General features: G+C 35.2%; 1 protein-coding gene across 1 annotated transcript in view; it reads left to right on the plus strand.

The window, feature by feature from the left end:
• Positions 1–18,449, plus strand: part of LOC145248098 (cadherin-23-like) — a 166,900-nt gene that overhangs the window by 9,996 nt on the left and 138,455 nt on the right. The window contains exons 3-6 of the mRNA XM_080109887.1: positions 2,830–2,905; positions 10,800–10,915; positions 15,870–16,052; positions 18,058–18,225. Of these exons, the coding sequence (XP_079966013.1) occupies positions 2,830–2,905; positions 10,800–10,915; positions 15,870–16,052; positions 18,058–18,225 (543 nt within the window). The remainder of the gene's footprint in view (positions 1–2,829; positions 2,906–10,799; positions 10,916–15,869; positions 16,053–18,057; positions 18,226–18,449) is intronic.

The following is an 18,449-nucleotide window of genomic DNA, read 5'->3' on the forward strand; positions in this document are numbered from 1 at the left end:
AATTTCTACATGTTGGTATAGTCGGGGAAATAGGGAGTAGGGAGGAAATTCCAAAGGCAAGCGGTTCAAGGAAAGAAAACTTCCGCTATATTAAGAACTATTACAGTGAAACACGGAAGATTTTGCTTCCTTCTCAGATTGGTCAGAGGGGAATTTACGTTAAGAGAGTACAAGTGCATCAAGCCCGTCGAAACACATTCCATTGAAGTACTTACATAATAAGCACAAGGATGCAACACAGCAGTGATGGGACAGAGGCTGCTGCTTGGTAGACAGTGTGGGACCTATGATATTAAAGACTCTTTTTTGGATTCTGATTGAGAGGGAGAGAGAGACTAGTGGTTGGTGTGCTAACCCAGATTATACAACAATAATCGATGCATGGTAGAATGGTTTCATCGTAGAAATATAGAGTACTGGCACGTGTGAGAAGTTTTCTTACTTGCTAGATAGAGCCTACCTTCTTTGCAACAGACTTGGCAGTATCTTCTGTTTATTTTAATTCATGCAACCTGTGAATGTTAGGCCGAGGTGTTTGAATGCTGGACTCTCAAGAAGGATGTTCTCAGTATGATAATCGATGGGTCGTAATGGTTTCTCATAATTGTTGAAGGAAAGGAGTTTTGTCTTAGTAGCATTGAATATTAGCCATCCATTCATTGCCCCATTTCACTACAGACTGGGAATCATTTTCTAAGGATTCAGCCATTTCTTTGAATATATGTGTATTCGATTGTCCTACATGTTGAGAGCAGACAGCATCATTCTCCATCCCTCCATTTCATTTTTCTGCAAAAGTGAGCAGAAAATAAAAACATTACAAACAGGGAAGCATCAAATTAAAGTTATTTTAAAATGCAAAAAAAAAAAAAAAAAAAATGAATAAATAAATAAATAAAATTGGTAGATAATCAAGAAGATTAGGGGATTCTTTGGGTCTCATTATACATGCATAATACAGTTCATCCATTAATCCAAAGACATACCTGGTTCTCAAAATTGGTATTTCGATGTTTAAGCATTTCATAATGACATTGCTAGATTGTGGATAATGAATTGAAAGCCATGTTTAATTTCAGAAGAGTTTCCTAGAGATGAGGAGTTTTCAGTGGGTAGCTGTTCTGTATAAGTCTCGGTCTTTAAAATTTTGCAGACAAAGAGCAAAAGATCTTTATCGTACTGATATGAAAAAATTGTGTCAGAATGCTAAAAGACTCAATAAGCTTATGGAGTGATTCTGGTTTCCGATTGGTTGCTAGCAGAACGTGGCTCCATCTGATTGGTCAGACAATTAAAAAATCGTTTTGGGCATCGGAAAATATGCACAAATTTTTCTGATTCCAATACCGATTCCAATACTCCCAAAAGTTCCGATCCCCGATTCCAGTTAATTGTCCCAACAGTTGAAATCATTGATTTTTTTTCTTTAAAAGAAAGGGAATTCTAGGCAAAAGGGAAGCAAGAAAAATAAAATATAACTTACAGATTTTTTTCTCGAGCGAATAAAACCTGTTTTTTTTTTTAGAAACTTCCGAAGGTTGTTGGGAAATTTCGCTGTTGTTTATCCCCATTTGTTCTTTTTTTACTTTACCGGATAAAACCTTGTTAATAATCCTTGTTGCCCGTGTGGTGGCGAAGAGAAAGAAAGACGAAGATCCTGAAAACGTTCTTCAAAGCATCATCAAATCAGTCGGAATGAATTTTCATGACGATCAATAAATCTTGATAAATTCTCCATCAAAGTGTAGTATCTGTTCTGATGCTACACTTAAGTTAATTTGTTCTTAGTCAATGTAGGGGAATCCTTCTATACCAAGGAAATTTTTATTTTTACCTACTTCAAGAGTGCCTATATTTGGGGAACTGGTTCCCCCCCCCATTAAAAACGACCTTGTGTCGCATTTTGCTCTTGTAGGAAAGCAAATAAATAGCGATAATCTCTAATCTAAAAAAAAAAAAAATTATTCGCCCCAAGCAATGTACAATGCCATTTGGTTGGTTGTTTGGTTGGTTGTTTTTGTTTTACGGCATATCAACCCTTTCCAGGTTATTTAATGCTGAATCCAAAGATTTTGAAGAAAATTTTTTTAATACACTATATTTGTTGTTTTCACGTTGGTTTCTATTTAACCCATAGTTGGGACCCTAACAGGTACTACCAGTCCGGGTCAGAGTGGACCTGGGAGCAATGGCAATTAAAGGGTGGCTCCACACTCCCCTGGGGCCTCACCACTGGATATAGTTTAAGGTCATATCCAGGGCCACAATGCCATTTGGACATAAGGGGCTACTATTTGGGATCATATATAAAGGGACAATATCTAGGGAGTTGGGCAACGAAATGATTGTTCACATTACATTTAAACGTCAGTACCATCAGAGAAGCAGGAAATCAGGAGAGAATTTTAACGTCCAGCAGTCCGAGGATAGATTGTTGCTTGTTGGGTTAGTCAGTGGGTATTTACCTCGAGGGGAACAAGTGCTATGACTAATTCATAGCACAATCTATGAAAATACTTGTAAACCAGGCACAGAGATGCAACATTACAACGATGGGGCAGAGGTTGGAGCTTGGTTGATAGTGTGAAACTTGTTACATTGGATCCTGTCTGAAAGGGAGAGACTAATGGGAGATGTACCAGCCGAGATGTAGCAACAATATGGAGGCTTTGTTGAGATATAGGACGCTGTCAAGTGTAAGCATTTTTCTAGCATGGTAGAAAGAACCCACCTTCTTTGCAGCAGCCTTGGCAATGCCTTCATTGTCTGACATACCCAATCAATATACAATGCTAATAGTTATCTGAATATTTACTTTTTTTTTTACAGGGTCACTCTGTAATTACTGTGTCAGCTCGAGACGGTGACCTAGGAATTCCAAATAAGATTGTATATGAAATTAAAGGTAAGAATTTTTTTTTTCTTTCCACAGCTTTGCTTCTATATTTGTTGATTTTCCTTGTGCCATTGGTTGAAACTATAGATGCAGGGGAAAAATCAATTTCATGTTATTAATGTAGTAGATAAATGTGCATTGCCCCTTTTTAGATGGGCACTTTAAGAGAAAAGATATAAGCCATTTGATCTAAGCTACATGCGAAGTACCTGCCCAGTAGTTTGGCTGTGGAAATAATTACATATAATCTCTCACATTCTGAAAATATTATATATCATTCAAACACTACTGTGTTTGAATAAATGGTTAAGTGGCAGTTTTAGTTGTTTAGAACTGCTTTAAAGCTTCACCGCTCACTCATTTTTCAACCAAATTTCAAACAATTATTACAGTTTATAGATCACCTTCTCAGCTATACTGTGAATTTTTTTTTTCTATTTTCGTTCAATAAAACAAAAGTTATGATGAATTTTCTGGTGTTCAAAATCATAAAAATATGTAAGGAGGTGTGCAACGCTTTTTATGACTGATTTTCATAGCAATCACGTCGCTCAGCGACTGCTGTTGCTACTAATTCACTGCTATCGCGGAAAGAGAAGTAACAAGTTTAACAGAGAGAATGAAAGTATGAAAGGGAGATAATTGGGTGTTTTTATTGAAAGCAGTGCCGTATATTGTTATTACATATGTGTTTATGGAGGCAAAAAAATAAGACTGAAATTAAACAAAGAACAAGTGAATTTATTGGAAGCTTGGAAAAATCATGGATTACAATAGAAAAATGCGAGCATGAAAAGTAATATGGCTAAGATTAAACATGGAAAAGTAAAAGGACTAGTTGTTAAAACTGAAAAAGAAAAGGACAAGATATTCTAGTAAAAAAAAAAAATAAATTTATGACTTAAAATATTGCAGCATTAAATTTTTTTTTAATTCAGTTTAACATTATGTAATCAATTCTAAATTTGACGTCGACCACTCAACAGTCGTTCGCCATTTAAAAGAAAGTAAAAAACAGTTGGATAAATGGGTGCCGCATGATTTGAACGATAACAAAAAATATTGTCATTTTGAGGTGTCTTCTATGCTCCTTCAGTGCAACAAAAACAACCTATTTCTCGAGCAGATTGTTATGTGTGATGAGAAGTGGATTCTCTATCACGATGTTCGGCACTGTGGTTGGATGCCAGAGAAGCTGTACAACACTTCCTGAAGCCAAAATTGCACCAAAAAAAAAAAAAAAAAGTTATGGTAGCTGTTTGGTGGTCTGCGGCCAGTCTCATCCATCACAGCTTCTTGAATCTGGGCGAAACAATTACAGCAAAAAAGTACTGCTTACTAATTGACGAAATGCAGCAGAAGCTCCAAAGTATGTGTACGAGATTGGTCAATATGAAGAGACCAATTCTCCTCCATGACAACGCTCATCCACATGTTATTCAACTGATCCTACAGAAGCTGAACGAATTGGACTACGAGACTCTGCCTCATTCATCGTATTCACCGGACCTCTCGCCCACCGATTATCACTTTTTCAAGCATCTCGACAACTTCCTGCGTGAAAAATGCTTCAAAAGCCGAAATGATGCCAAATCGGCCTTCGATGACTTCATCGCTTTCACAACTCCAGATCTCTATACTAATGGGATGAATAAACTTGTTTCTCGTTTGGCAAAAAATGTGTCGATTCTACAGTTCTTATTTCGATTCATGAAGTTTATTATGAAAGGAGTTATGATCTTGATAAAGTTGAATGTCAAAAAGTGACATTATTTTTTGCACCAACTTAATATACAGTGGCGTCCAAAACTAAGGGAAAAATTTTAAAACCTAATATTTGTTAGAAATAACAACTGTGAAAAGCTGTAATTTTGACAACTGGTAGTCGTTATCATCCATAATAACATACTAAAATTTGAATCATTTGCAAAGTATAGAAAAAGAATTATAACAATTATTTATTTATTTTCAAAATAGGAACGTCCAGCGATCTGGACAATGGATTTGATATACATGTTCCATTTCAGGTCAGGAGTAAAGGTCAAGCCCAGAAGCTTGTCAAAACATGAAGCCTCCCCAAGACGAGAGTCATTTATTGATGCTAGATTGGCATCAGAGCATAGATGATGTAGAGATAGAAGCTTGGTTTTAGATGCATTAAAAGTAACCAGCCATCTCTTTCCCCATTGTACTACATGCTCAAGATCAGAGGAGAGAGAATCAGAGAGAATTGGTCGTTTACGGTTTTTGATGTGCTACCATAGATTGCAATGTCTTCAGAGTAAATATCTACGTATGATGTAAGGATGTGATTTGGAAGATCATTAATGTAAATCAGGAAGAGAGCTGGGCCCAGGATGGATCCCTGAGGGACTCCAGCATTAATACTGAGAGCTTCTGATTTCTGCCCATCAACCACTACTCTTATGAACCTATCAGAGAGAAATGATTTAATAAGAAACTATAAAAAAATGAATAATTAATTAATGAAAAATCATTTTTTAAGGAATATCTAAATTATTTAACCTTTATGAAGTTGCTCGCATATTTGTGTCTGAGTATATTAAGAAGTTCGTTTTAATAATTTTATCAGTGTGACAAAAACTCAACTGTATATTTGTATAGAAGATATATGCATATACATGTATATACGCATAGAAATATAAAAGACTCGCCTGGGTTCTCGGCGTTGCCCGGGCATGTGGAGGTGTGTGTAAGTGTGTTGGTTGAACCCCACCAAAAAAAGCAAAACTGCGAGCGCAAAAAAAAAAAAAAAAAATAAAATTAGCAGTAGGCAGGCTCAAACCTGTAGCATGCAGGAGGAAAAGGAGGTGAAAAAAAGCAAACAGTCTTATCGATGTGCCCATCGTGATTGTGATGTCATGGGCGGTCGAAATAATGCGTTTTATGCGACGTCATTGACGCGAGGTTTGAATGACTTGCAAAAATGTCGATGAAAAAGTGACCCCTCTTTGTAAAAAACGGCCCAGTTGACAGTGAAAGAATTAATGTTTTTTGGCCAATTTTTCGATATTTGTTATCCGAGACATCGAACTTTGAAATGATACCAATTTTTTCAAAGTCCGATGCGTCTGTAGAAAGTTTTTGGCAGACATACAAACACACACATACACACACACACACACACACACACATACTTTTTGTCTTTTATATAATAGCCTAGCACGGATGCCCGGCATTTTCCGGGTGTTTGTAGGTGCATGTGTAGGAAAAAAAAAGTGAAGAAGGAAAAGAACGTGAAATAAACAGTGCTAGTAGGCAGGTAGGCTTGAACCGGAAGCCTTGAGGCGAAGGTGGAAAAGAAAGTGAAAGAAAACGTGATATCTTACCGCGATGCTAAAAGGGCAGAGGAAATGAGAATGGTTTAAATTAAATGATCAAAAAGTTAAGTGAATGAGTTCACATAGGATGTCAAACATAACGCATTTAACTTTGGCTGCAAGCCAATTAAGCTTATTCCCCAAGACATTCGGGAAAACCAGATCCCCATATAAAGGAGAGTGTCCAAATGAATAGCAATTTTCTGATATGACGGATTTTCCCCACATTGATCAAAGCTCATTGCTTTCTTGACGTCCCGGCACAAAAGGCTGAGAACAAACACGTGAGAAGACAGAATAGCAGTAAATTTATAAAATAAAAGTCGCTCAAATAAAAGATAGACGCGACGTCCGTTCGCAAATCGTAGATATTATTATCTAGGGAGTATATAAAAAGTGCTAAGAAATGATACCCACCACCCCCGAAAAAAGCCTTTGTCGGACATACAAAAAAAGCACACACACTAACACACATTTTTGCTTTTATATTATAGACTAGCAGAGTATCCGACATTGCACTGGTGTGTCGAGTAAGGAAGCCCGAAAAAAGAAAGTAGTAGACTCAAAACAACAGTAGGCAGTTTGGGTGGAGAGAGGTGTTAAATAAAAGTGGTAGTAGGCAGGCAGGCTCGAACCCATAATGCGAAGGAGGTGAAAAAAAAACGTGACGTCTTTGCAAATGGCAAAAGTCGCGAATATTGAAATTAAAGCTAGTCAATCGAAAGGAGACAATAACTTGCAAAAATGTTGGCGGAAAAACCGACCCCTCCTTGCAGAAAACTGGCAAGTTAAGGGTGAAGGAATTAATGTTTTTAGCCAATTTTTCAATATTGTCCAAGAAGTCGAGTTTCAAAACAATGCCGTTCTCGTAAGGATTGTCGCATGTGTCAAAAGTTTTTGGCAGACATACAAACGTACACACACACACACACACACACACACACATATTTCGCCCTTCATATATATATATATATATATATATATATATATATATATATATATATATATATATATATATAGAGAGAGAGAGAGAGAGAGAGAGAGAGAGAGATAGATAGATAGATAGATAGATAAGTATATGCATACACATGTATATATAAATATATGCATATACATGTATACATGCTATAAAAGATATATGCATATAGATGTATATATGCATAGAAATATAAAAGGTATTTTCAGATGCAACAACTATATATACACCATATGCATAGAAATTTATTTAAATATAAGCTAATTATATTCTAATATTTTTGCATAAATTTTATTTAGACCTTAAAAATGTTAGTTTAATTGATTCGAAAACCATAAAAAAACTTTATGTTTTGTTGACATTCGGCAAAAACTGGGTCAAATGCTTTTTTTTTTTTGAAAAATTTAAAACTTAAAATTCTATTAAAAATTATAGAGAAGTATTATATTAATATGCTTTTAACATAATAAACTTCAGGGTTTTATCTTTCTGGTAAAACCAAAAGTTGTTAAGAAATAACAGATTTTAATAGATTTTAATAAGCTTTAGAAAAATCAGTTTTCCATCGATTGGCGGTCACTATTGAAACATATACAATTAGTGATGGGGCGATTCAAATATTTATCTTGACTCCAATACAATTATTGATTCTGTTTCAAATTTCCGATTTCAATAAAATTACTGATCACGATTATGATTCTGTTTAAATTTTTAAATATTTTGCCACATGTTTTTTTGGTAGGGGAAGGAGGGTCGGATTTTAATAAATGCATATGTAACACTATCAATAATTCCCCCCCCCCACTCGTTATCTGTGCCTAAACCTAAACGTAGATTCCATGAACAAAGCTTCTTTCTTAGAACTGCACGCCTGTGGAATTGTCTTCCGTTTTCCTGCTTTCCAGCTGACTACAATATGGTTGTCTTCAAGTTTAACGTAAACAAGTTCTTGATGAGCCGTTCCACTTGTTAACAAATTTACCGAATTTCCATTACTAACGATTATTATATTGTGCAATTTCTACTTTACACTCTTTAACCCTGATCCTCGAGTGGCCTCTTGGCCTTGATAATTGGTGATGCCTATGTAAAAAAAAATGTGCATGTGTTTTCAGAAACGTCAAATTTACTTGTGGAGAGATGATCTATTGATTTTAGTTTTACAGGTACTTTAAGATCAATAATTATTTAGCCTTTTATCATTACTGTCAGCAATACTGCCATCCAAACATCCAGATACAGATGGGCAGGGCACGTAGCCAGACAACATGACAACAGATGGTCCATCAGGACAACGGAATGGACATCTCATGAGCATAAGAGGGCAAAGAGAAGCCCAAGAATGAAATGGAGGGATGACCTGATGTAACACATGGGTCCCACATGGCAGCGGATAGCTTGGGACAGAGATAGATGGCTAAAGTCCATTGCTATTGAGATTGACCAGCAATGGTAATTAATTTTTAAAGAAAGACAAAAATGAAACAATTAAAAGAATTGGTTTTGGCGTTGGAATATTTTCTGATTCTGATATTGATTTGGATGCATTAAAAAGTTCTGGTTTTTCTAATTGTTGATTCTGATTCTGATTAATCATCCCAACGTTAATATATAGTGTAGTAGCTAATCAAAAGGGAAACTTCGTGTCGCCCGCGACTATAGGCGATCATAACCTTTTCTTTATTCTTTTCCTTTTTATTAAATTCGATTATTAGATAGATATATAAATAGATAGATAAAGAGGGAATGTAGAGATAACGAGAGAGAGGCTATATATATATATATATATATATATATATATATATATATATATATATATATATATGAACAAATGATTAATAAAACATGTTAAAAAACATCTTGAAAAAGAGTTAAAAATATATTTAATTTTAAAAAGGAAGCACAAGATAAGTGGATAGTCCTTAATCTGCAGAGTTTCGAAGAAATACTCTCTTTCTCATCAGAGGGCAGGAATTAGCAAAATGCGGGATCGGATTTTGCATGTAAAAGTATTTAATGAAACCACAAGTAAGCCACAGATCTTACTTGGTTAAAAAAAGGGTGAGGTAAGGCGAATAGGAAGTAAAAGAAAAAATGATAAAAAGATTTCACATGAATGGATAGTCCGGTGAAGGGTAAAAAATCCAAGAATGGTAAAATCCAAACACGGTCGAATTAAAAACTTCCAATCCAACAGGTAAGTTCTAAAGGAATCGCATAACTTGAAGATGGTCCAAAATGATCCAAAAAGCAGAATTCCTTGGAAAAAATCACAAATGGAATGAGTTCAAAATCATTAAAAGAAAAGTTCAAATGTGCACAGAAAAAGCACTGAAGAGAATATTTAATTTTATTTCCTTTTCGGTTTTATTGAGCTTTTACATCTGGTTGAGATTATTTTACTTGTAAATATTAACTCTTCAATATTTATAATATATTTTACGTTTACGTTGGTAAACTTATTGTAATTTTTATTTCTCTCTCTCTATCTATCTATCTATCTATCTATCTATCTATCTATATATATATATATATATATATATATATATATATATATATATATATATATATATATATCAAAATCATGACGGTTAGAAGATCAGACTCCTACAGTATTTTTCTTTTTTGAATAAATATTTATTTTAGTTCTAAATTTTTTAGATGAGGCATGAATGTTTGTATTGTTTGGATTAATCGGACAAATTATTCTAATCTTGAGTGTTAGCAAAACATGGCGACTTTTACACCTGACGAAGGTCGAAGGTTAGATCAATGAGAACAATTGTCCGATTAATCTAAACAATGTAAATATTTAATTGTTTAAAAATTCTAATTTTCAACTTATACCAAAGCCTCCATCAGGATAGTTTAGACAATACTTTTTTTTTCTTACTAGCCACGATGGTGTTTTGGCAGAAGACAGATATCGTATCATCTTGCATATCATATTGTTTGCACTCGATCATGCGCACATGTGTAAACATTAATAGAACTCCACTATTTTAAACATGACAATTATGCGATCAGACTCGTGCAGTACTGCGCTTTTTCTTTGTTGTTTTATTCGTTTTTTTTTTAAATCATGGACAATACTTACATTAACTGTCTTTAGGTCCTGAAATGGTGCACATTCTCTCCTGACGACCCGGCATTATCTGTATACCGGAATGGATTACCCTACAAATAATAAAAAAAAGCGATGAACTTTATTATATACAAATTTACAAGGAGAGATGGGCTCCAAAACGGTGCATATTCTCTTCTGATTACCCGACATTATCTGGAGACCAGAATCAAATACCCTAAAAGTTAAAACATCCGATACACTTGATTATATACATGTCTGCAAGGTAAACTGTTTCTTATAAACAGCAATATTTTCTGTTAATCGCTCACTTCATTGCGAGTTTCTGTTACTGTTCCGGTTGTTTACAAAAATGAATATATATATATATATATATATATATATATATATATATGGATACAATTTTTTTATAATCCATTATAAACGCAGGTGTAATTACTATGTCCTTAAATATTCCAACATTCTGTCTTGCAAACTTTTATCTTCTTCTGTCTATTTTAGATGACGTTTGTAAGCGATTCAGGATTGACCCGGACAGTGGTGTCATCTCAGTGAACCAATCACTAACGCTACTGACGTTATCAAAAACCAAGGGTAATTGTCTGATCACAGTGATAGTAAGTCATTTCGTTTTTATTATTTCACAATATCTTTAAAAGAACAGAATAATTAACACTTGATAACTTGTAAAAACAAACAACAAAAATATCAAAAGAAAATTTATATCAAACGCATTAGAATAAAATTCTTTACTTAAAACAACACTTTTACGTTTCTGAATTTTTTAGATGAGGGTTGGTTATTTGTAACATTTGGATTCTTTGGACTACTGTTCTCATTTTCAGTATTATTTTATTTAAGTGTATCTTGTCGAACTCGTGGATCTTTCTGTCAAACTTGGGAATCTGTAATGAATTTCAAACGGAACCCGTTATTTAATTCTTGGTTGTAGCATGCTTTTGTGCCATAAGCCATGACTGCGTTGAAATTCTAAGCAATTTTTGATTACATTTTGAGTGTCGCCTACACAGAGGATTGAACCTTGAACCTCAAGAAGAGTGTAACTTTACACCTAAATTTTATCAAATATTTTATCCACTACCCCTGTGGATTAAATAAAGGTTTCTGTTCGAAATTCCACCCAGATTACCAAGTTCGACAGAAAGATTCCCAAGTTCAACAAAATGTACCTGAAGAAGGTCGGAGGTTACATTGACGAAAATGTTGTGAAAATGACACTCAAGATGAAAACAGTAGTTCAAAGAATCTAAATAATAAAAACGATATTTTTTTTTTATTTCACACGTTTTTTTCTATGAAATCTTTTTGATACTCAACATATAATTGTTTTTTTGCTTTTTTTTTTGTTTGACTTTTTTGTTTTGCTTTTTCACCACAAACAAGGCACAGTGCTACTTTGATGTAAGGATCTACTATTTGAGACATAATTTACAGATATTACTATGTAGTGAGCCGTGCAGCAAGATGTCTGTTTATATTACACTTGAACTTCTGCATGCCAGTACAGTTGAGAAAGCAGGAACAAGGAAGGGAGTTCCAGAGTCTAGCAGTTCTGGGGAAGAAACTGTTAGAGTAGAAGACTTTCTTACATCTAGGGATTTCTACTGTGTAGGGGTGGGATTTTGCTGCTTGTTGGGTTTGTTGGGGGTGTTTATGTCGAGGGAGTACAAGGGCTTGTAGTTCGTCAGAGCATCCACCATTAAAATAGTTGTAAAACAGACAAAGGGATGCAACATTACGTCGGTGGGACAGGGGTTAGAGTCTGTTTAACAGAGCGGGACCTATTAGGTTGGTGACTCTTTTTTTGAACCCTGTGTAAGAGTGAAAGACTAGTGGCAGATGAACCAGGCCAAGCGTGACAACAATACTCCATACATGGACGAATAGTGGTCTTGTAGAGGTACACGATACTCTTGTGCATAAGTAGCTTTTTAGCACAGTAGAGAGAGTCTACCTTCTTCACATCAGCCTTGGCAATGCTCTCAATGTATTTGTTTCAATTCATGTTCCCTATGAACGTTAAGCCGATGAGTTTGTACAAAGTACTTTCAAGTAGTGTATCATTAGCTATGGTGTAGAAGGTTTCTTGTAATTATTAAAAGAAAAAAGTTTAGTCTTGGCAGTATTGAATGCTCCCTACCGTTCGTGTATGTCCGCATTCCACTACAGACTGGAAGTCTTCCTCTAAGGTTTCAGCCATTGCCTTAGATAATTGTTCCCCCCTCGTATCTATTATAAAGCATGGTGTCATCAGCAAATATACTAATCTCAGAGGCAATTTATCAGGATGGTCATTTATGTATAAGAGGAATAATAAAGGTCGAAGCATTGGCCCCTGACGCAGATCTGCATATATATCATGTTGTTTTGATGTACGACCATCAAGCATAACCTGGCCTTTTCTTTTATTTAAGAAGGATTTAATTATGTTAAGTATCCGTCCAGTAATACCATTGCACCATACCCTGTCAAAGATATATCTAGGGCTACTGTCCTAGCCTCCTCTGACTTATCCACTGAAGGGTAGATACGTTCAGACATTACGGTTAAGACTGCAGTAGAATGGGCTTTCCTAAACCCCTACTGTTGGTCAGAAAGAAGTTTAGTATCTCTAAAGTGGGGAACTAGTGGTTGATTAATTAAGGACTCAAATATTTTGATGAAAAGAGGGAGAAGGCTAATGGGACAATAATTTAATGGGTCAGTTCTTTCGCCAGAATTCTTGTAAACTGGTACCACAGAAACAGTTTTCCAGCAGTCAGGAAAGCAAAATTTAGGTAAGGCCTTTGTTGAAGAGTTTGGAGAGAACTGGAGCAACCTCAGCGGAGCATGTTTTAATAGTATAGCCGAGATGAGATCAGGTCCATATGCCTTTGAGGTGTCTAGGTGTTTTTATAATATCACGAACTTGTGGTATTTTTAAAATATGCCGCTCTCCATTTGGGGGTACCAAATTGGTCAAAGGGAAAATTATTCCCAACTCACAGTTAGATAAAAATGCACTTTCGTATAAAAAAAAAAGTAGCGCAAAAGCAAAATCAAATAACATGAAATTGTGGTGGGATTTTCAGATCATCGAGTGTGGTTTCTGTCCGCAAAGGAAAATCTGGGAGGGAGTTATTTGCTGGGTTCAAAGTAGAGTTGGAGGCAATCTGACAGGCAAGCACGTTAGTCTTTTTGGTTGCTGTGCAAACCGCATCAAGGTTGTTGGATAGTGGGAGTCTTGTTGATTGCCAATTATTTACAATACTATTATACATTTTCAAGGCATATTTTTATTCATTAATTTTATATTAAGTAATATAAGAACGAAACAAACGAGCGAATTTTTATTTTTCTATCATTCAGATACAAACGAGATTAAGAATGGAATAAAAAAAAATTCTTAAGACTGAGGAGTATGGCTTACAGAGCGAGAACAACCAATCTCCATTAAATAAAAGGTCCAGTTCGAAATTCCGTATAGATACTCGAATTCAGCATAATGATTTTCGAGTTCAGCTGAAGTATGTAGGCGGTTACATCAGCCGAAACGTTGTGCGAATAATATCCAAGATATGACTAATAATCCAAATCATCAATTCTTTCTAAAAGAAAAATTTTGAAACAAAAATCAGTTGTTCTTTTCTCTGGGGTTAAAGTTTGACCATATTAAAGTATTTTAGAGAAGAATTTATACAAATACCATTTTTTTATAGTATTTTTTAATACACTGGAATGGAATATATTGCAGAATAAAAGTTCAGAAGAATTAACAAGTAATAAAAAAAAACACAGCACATAATTTATATAAATTCTCTACATAACATGCAAATTTTTCACGTTTATGGTATGGATTAAGCTGATATACCAATTTCAGGAATAATGGACTTACCTAGAGACTATGAATATAGTTACACCTAACACGTTATTAACGTGTGTCACGATATTCATTTGATAATTATTGATACAGACCGGTCGAAATTCCTATCTCGAAAATCGGTGTGGCAGGAACTGGGGCATTTTAGTGCCGGTTTATCTAGCGGGCATTCGTTCTGGGTAGTTATAGGAGATCTACCCTCCCAAGCTTTGTAACCGTTCTTTCGGATGGAGTAAGTTTGTTTGCTGCCTCAGGCGTCCTGACCAAAGAATTTAATTTTTTTAATAGGCCAGGGGTGCTTCTATTTTAGGGGTGCTGGGTTGACTCTCCCTACCTTCCGATATTGTGTCACATCTTTCTGCTGTGTGAAGGAATTAAAAATAACAGCGATTCATGGAAGTTATGGTCGCTAGAATCATAACGTGCACTTTTCTTGAATATACTTTGCTAATGTATTTTTTGTTATTTGTATAACTGTGTTCGTGTTAGTTTGTTTTAATTTTGGAGGACAATTTGTGTGTTAAGCTGGGGAGCTTGGAGGATGAGCTCTAAAGTAGGGTGTTATTAGTAATGGCTATCGATGGTTGAAAAGGCTTCTTTTAATTGTTAAAGGGAAGAAGCTTAGCTTTAGTAGGATTAAATGTTATCGTCCATTTAGGACCCAATACGGACTGGATATTTTAGAATCTAATTTGTTAAGTTTGTGATTAAAGACGTCAACGTTTCTGCAATAACGCCCGAGGATCCTACAGCTCATCTAACAGCATAATATTTCTTTCTTAATTCTTGTAGTTGGACCGGAAACTGCTTCTGCAACTTCTAGACTTACTCATTAACATGGAAACTCAGTATTCAACAATCTATATATCTATAAAAGTGAAAATGCCTGTGTGCGTGTGTATGTGTACATTTCCCTACCAAACAACTGTCAAATTTTCGGTCTAGAGACTCGAGATCTGACATAAGGAGTACTGAGATTCGGGGAAATCTTTTTAATCGGTTTTTGACCAGAAATTTGACCTTCAAGGGGTCAAAGTGCAACGATTTGACCTTTGAAAATCCTACCAAACTCCTTCGCCAATTTTGGGTCTAAACACTTGAAATTTTAGATGTAGGTTACTTGGACATGGATCAAACTTTTTAATTGGATTTGAGCCCAAAACGATAAATGTAAAAGGGTTAAAATTGGGGTCAAATTTAAAAGAAATTGACCTCTGCGGTCTCTACCAAATTACTTAGCCAATTTTTGGTCTAAACATTTGATACTTTACATAAAGTGTATTCAGACAAAGGCAAGATTTTTAATCGGGTTTTTGGCCGAAAATTTGGCTGCCAAGAGGTCAAAGTTCCAAAGATTTTACTATTGCGGTCTCTAGTAAACTATTCAGCCAATTTTGGGTCTAAATATTTGAAATTGCATATAAAGGGGGTTCAGATATGCAGCAAGATTTTAAATCAGTTTCTAGGCGCAAATTTGGCTGCCAAAAGATCAAAGTTGAATGCTAGTCACTCATAATAGCATTTCTAAGCATCTCTCTTGCCCTTTTCATTTCCTGCTGCCATCCCGTTGCTATTTCGAATGCACTTCTTTACAGTGCGTTAATAGTTTTTCTTTGTTTTTAATCTGTCTCTCTTCAGTATACATCGTGCCACGCATCTTTTTCATCGGCCTTATGACCTTGTATTTTCAGGCAAAAGAAGCGCCGGACCCTTCATCGTTTGCGACGCAAAATGTGACAATCTTTATTGATGACATCAACGACAACGGACCAGAGTTTAATGAAAATGTATACGATGCCACTGTTAGTGAATCAGCGATGATCAACAACACAGTTAAGCTGAACAAAATTATACAAATAGTTGACAGGGACCAGGTATGTAATTAAAAACGCCATTCTCTTCTTTATATCGTCTACAATGCCGTGTGACCAGTGAATAAGCCGGATTGTCTTTAATCGTCTTTTTATGGGTGCTAAATCCTAGGTGGAACTGGATCTCTATCTCCCCAGTATATCTACTTTTATTAAAATTAATGAAAAAATCGTAGGGAGTCTAGCAATGAAATATAGGAATTCGATTTCTTTGGGAGAGTTTGATAGAATATTCGAATATCTATGTATCTCATGTAGAAATTAAGAGTTAAGCCCAGGAGGGGTCGCTTGATTTCTGAGAACTCACTGAAGTAAAAGGAAGCAAACAGAGAATCTATATATCAATACTGTAGTAACTTTAACGCATGTGCGTGTATCACGGTTTCCAGATGATAAATTATTCGATCGGGGGATCCTATTCATTAAAAAGGAGGATATAAGGCGATAACACACTACAAACATTAAATTAGTATGTAGATACGCTAATTTAATGTTTTTATCACCTTCTATCCTCTTTTTAAATAAATACGATCTCCCAATTACCGAAGACGCAATGAAAAAAAAAAATTAAAAAGGATATCAGTTTTGGACGGTACGTGAAACTAAAATATACCTTATTGGTCTTCTCGCTCGGATTCAAGGGTAGTTTCTGTTCTGTCTAAAGATGATATAATGATATTAATTTATTTTTTTATTTCAGACTATTATTCTCATCTTTACTAGTTGTTGTTTTCATCTTTATTGGTTGTTGTCTTTTACGATAGTTCGGCCAACTATTCCTCTGGCCTTCGTCAGGTGGTAACCGCGACGGATAGGAACTTCGAATCTCCTAACTGCATTCTCAGCAATCACTGCCATCCGAAGTTGTTGTCGTCTCACCACGTTTTGGCCAAGTAAACCTCTGGCACGCTTTGGGTAAAACGTGGTGAGACGACAACAACTACGGATGGCAGTGATTGCTGAGAAGGCAGTTAGGAGATTCGAAGTTCCTATCCGTCGCGGTTACCACCTGACGAAGACCAGAGGAATAGTTGGCCGAACGTCGTGGAAAACAACAACCAATAAAGATGAGAATAATAGTCCGAAGTAAAAATAAATTGATATATATAATGCTCATCTCAAAAATGAATTCCAATTAAGGAATAATATATATATGATAGAATGATATTGTGGGGTTTACATTCGCGCTGGACGTCCATATAATGGAAATATATCACAGACTCCTATGAGGATATTGGAGATAAACCGTAATAACTAGATATATTCTAACACTACATTAACCAATACAATAATATCGCGGATTCTTTATTCACGCTGAACGTCCACAGAATGCCCATCAGCAATATATTACGTATGAAAGATACCGCTGTGGAATTTCCACAGGTTTCGCTATAGTATAAATCAATAACTAACCGTTTTTTATATTCTCCCTGTACAATTTTGTGATTTATTTTAAAATGAAAAATATTCTAACGAACACTTTGCAATACGCTAGGGTTATAGATTTATAGTCTGTGTGAGTTTTATGGAAATCTTTGGTGGTTGTCGAAAATTCAACCTAATTAAAAAATCAAAAATGCAGAAAACATCTTTATGATGTACGTGTCCATTACGGAATGAAATTGTCATTCATGTAAATTGATCAAGTAAACTTGTTGAAAATAGGAAAATTTAATTTTATGATATGATTTAAGATTGGTAAGCTACAATCCGACATCTTTAAAGTTCATTACTAGTTACCTCCCGTTAGCAACCTCTCTAGAAATAGAAATCAAAAACAGTCTTGTAATAGCTACGATTAATAGTAAATCGCTAAAAAAATTTAAAAAAAAAATGATTTTCTATAGATAAAAATCTTCTTGATCAATTTATGTGATTTTCGGAATATGACATTTTTGCTCCGTAACGTCTTAAATTTTTTCTGTATTATTGGTTCCCCCCCCCTTTTTTTAATTAGGTTCAATTCTAAAAAACTATTAAATCTTCTTTTTGTTTATATCATTCTTAGCAAATTGAAAACCGGAAGTTCAAAGTGAGCCTGAAATATCTGAATGGTACTGCATTCACGGCTCTAAAAGTATCGCTTGACGAAATCAGCACTGCTACACGTGTCAGCTTATTGGTCAACGACCCCAGCCAACTCGACTATGAAAAAACGGACTCTCTTTATTTTAAGGTAAATTATCAAATGTTTGGCTTAATATATTTTTCTTTCAGAGAAAACACCATAAAGATTCGCGTAAGATACACACCATAGATTGATTTTGCATTACAGTAGAACCCAGGGATTCAGTGGCCCTAGGATACGTTTTTTTTTTCTGGTTACGATGTGAAATACGAAGTTTTTTACGGCCCCTAATTACAGTATTTACCCTGCCTTACGGTGTTATTTATAATGTT

This window comes from Euprymna scolopes, chromosome 26, assembly GCF_053919585.1.
Source record: "Euprymna scolopes isolate OS-2025 chromosome 26, ASM5391958v1, whole genome shotgun sequence".
Taxonomy (NCBI): Eukaryota; Metazoa; Mollusca; class Cephalopoda; order Sepiida; family Sepiolidae; genus Euprymna; species Euprymna scolopes.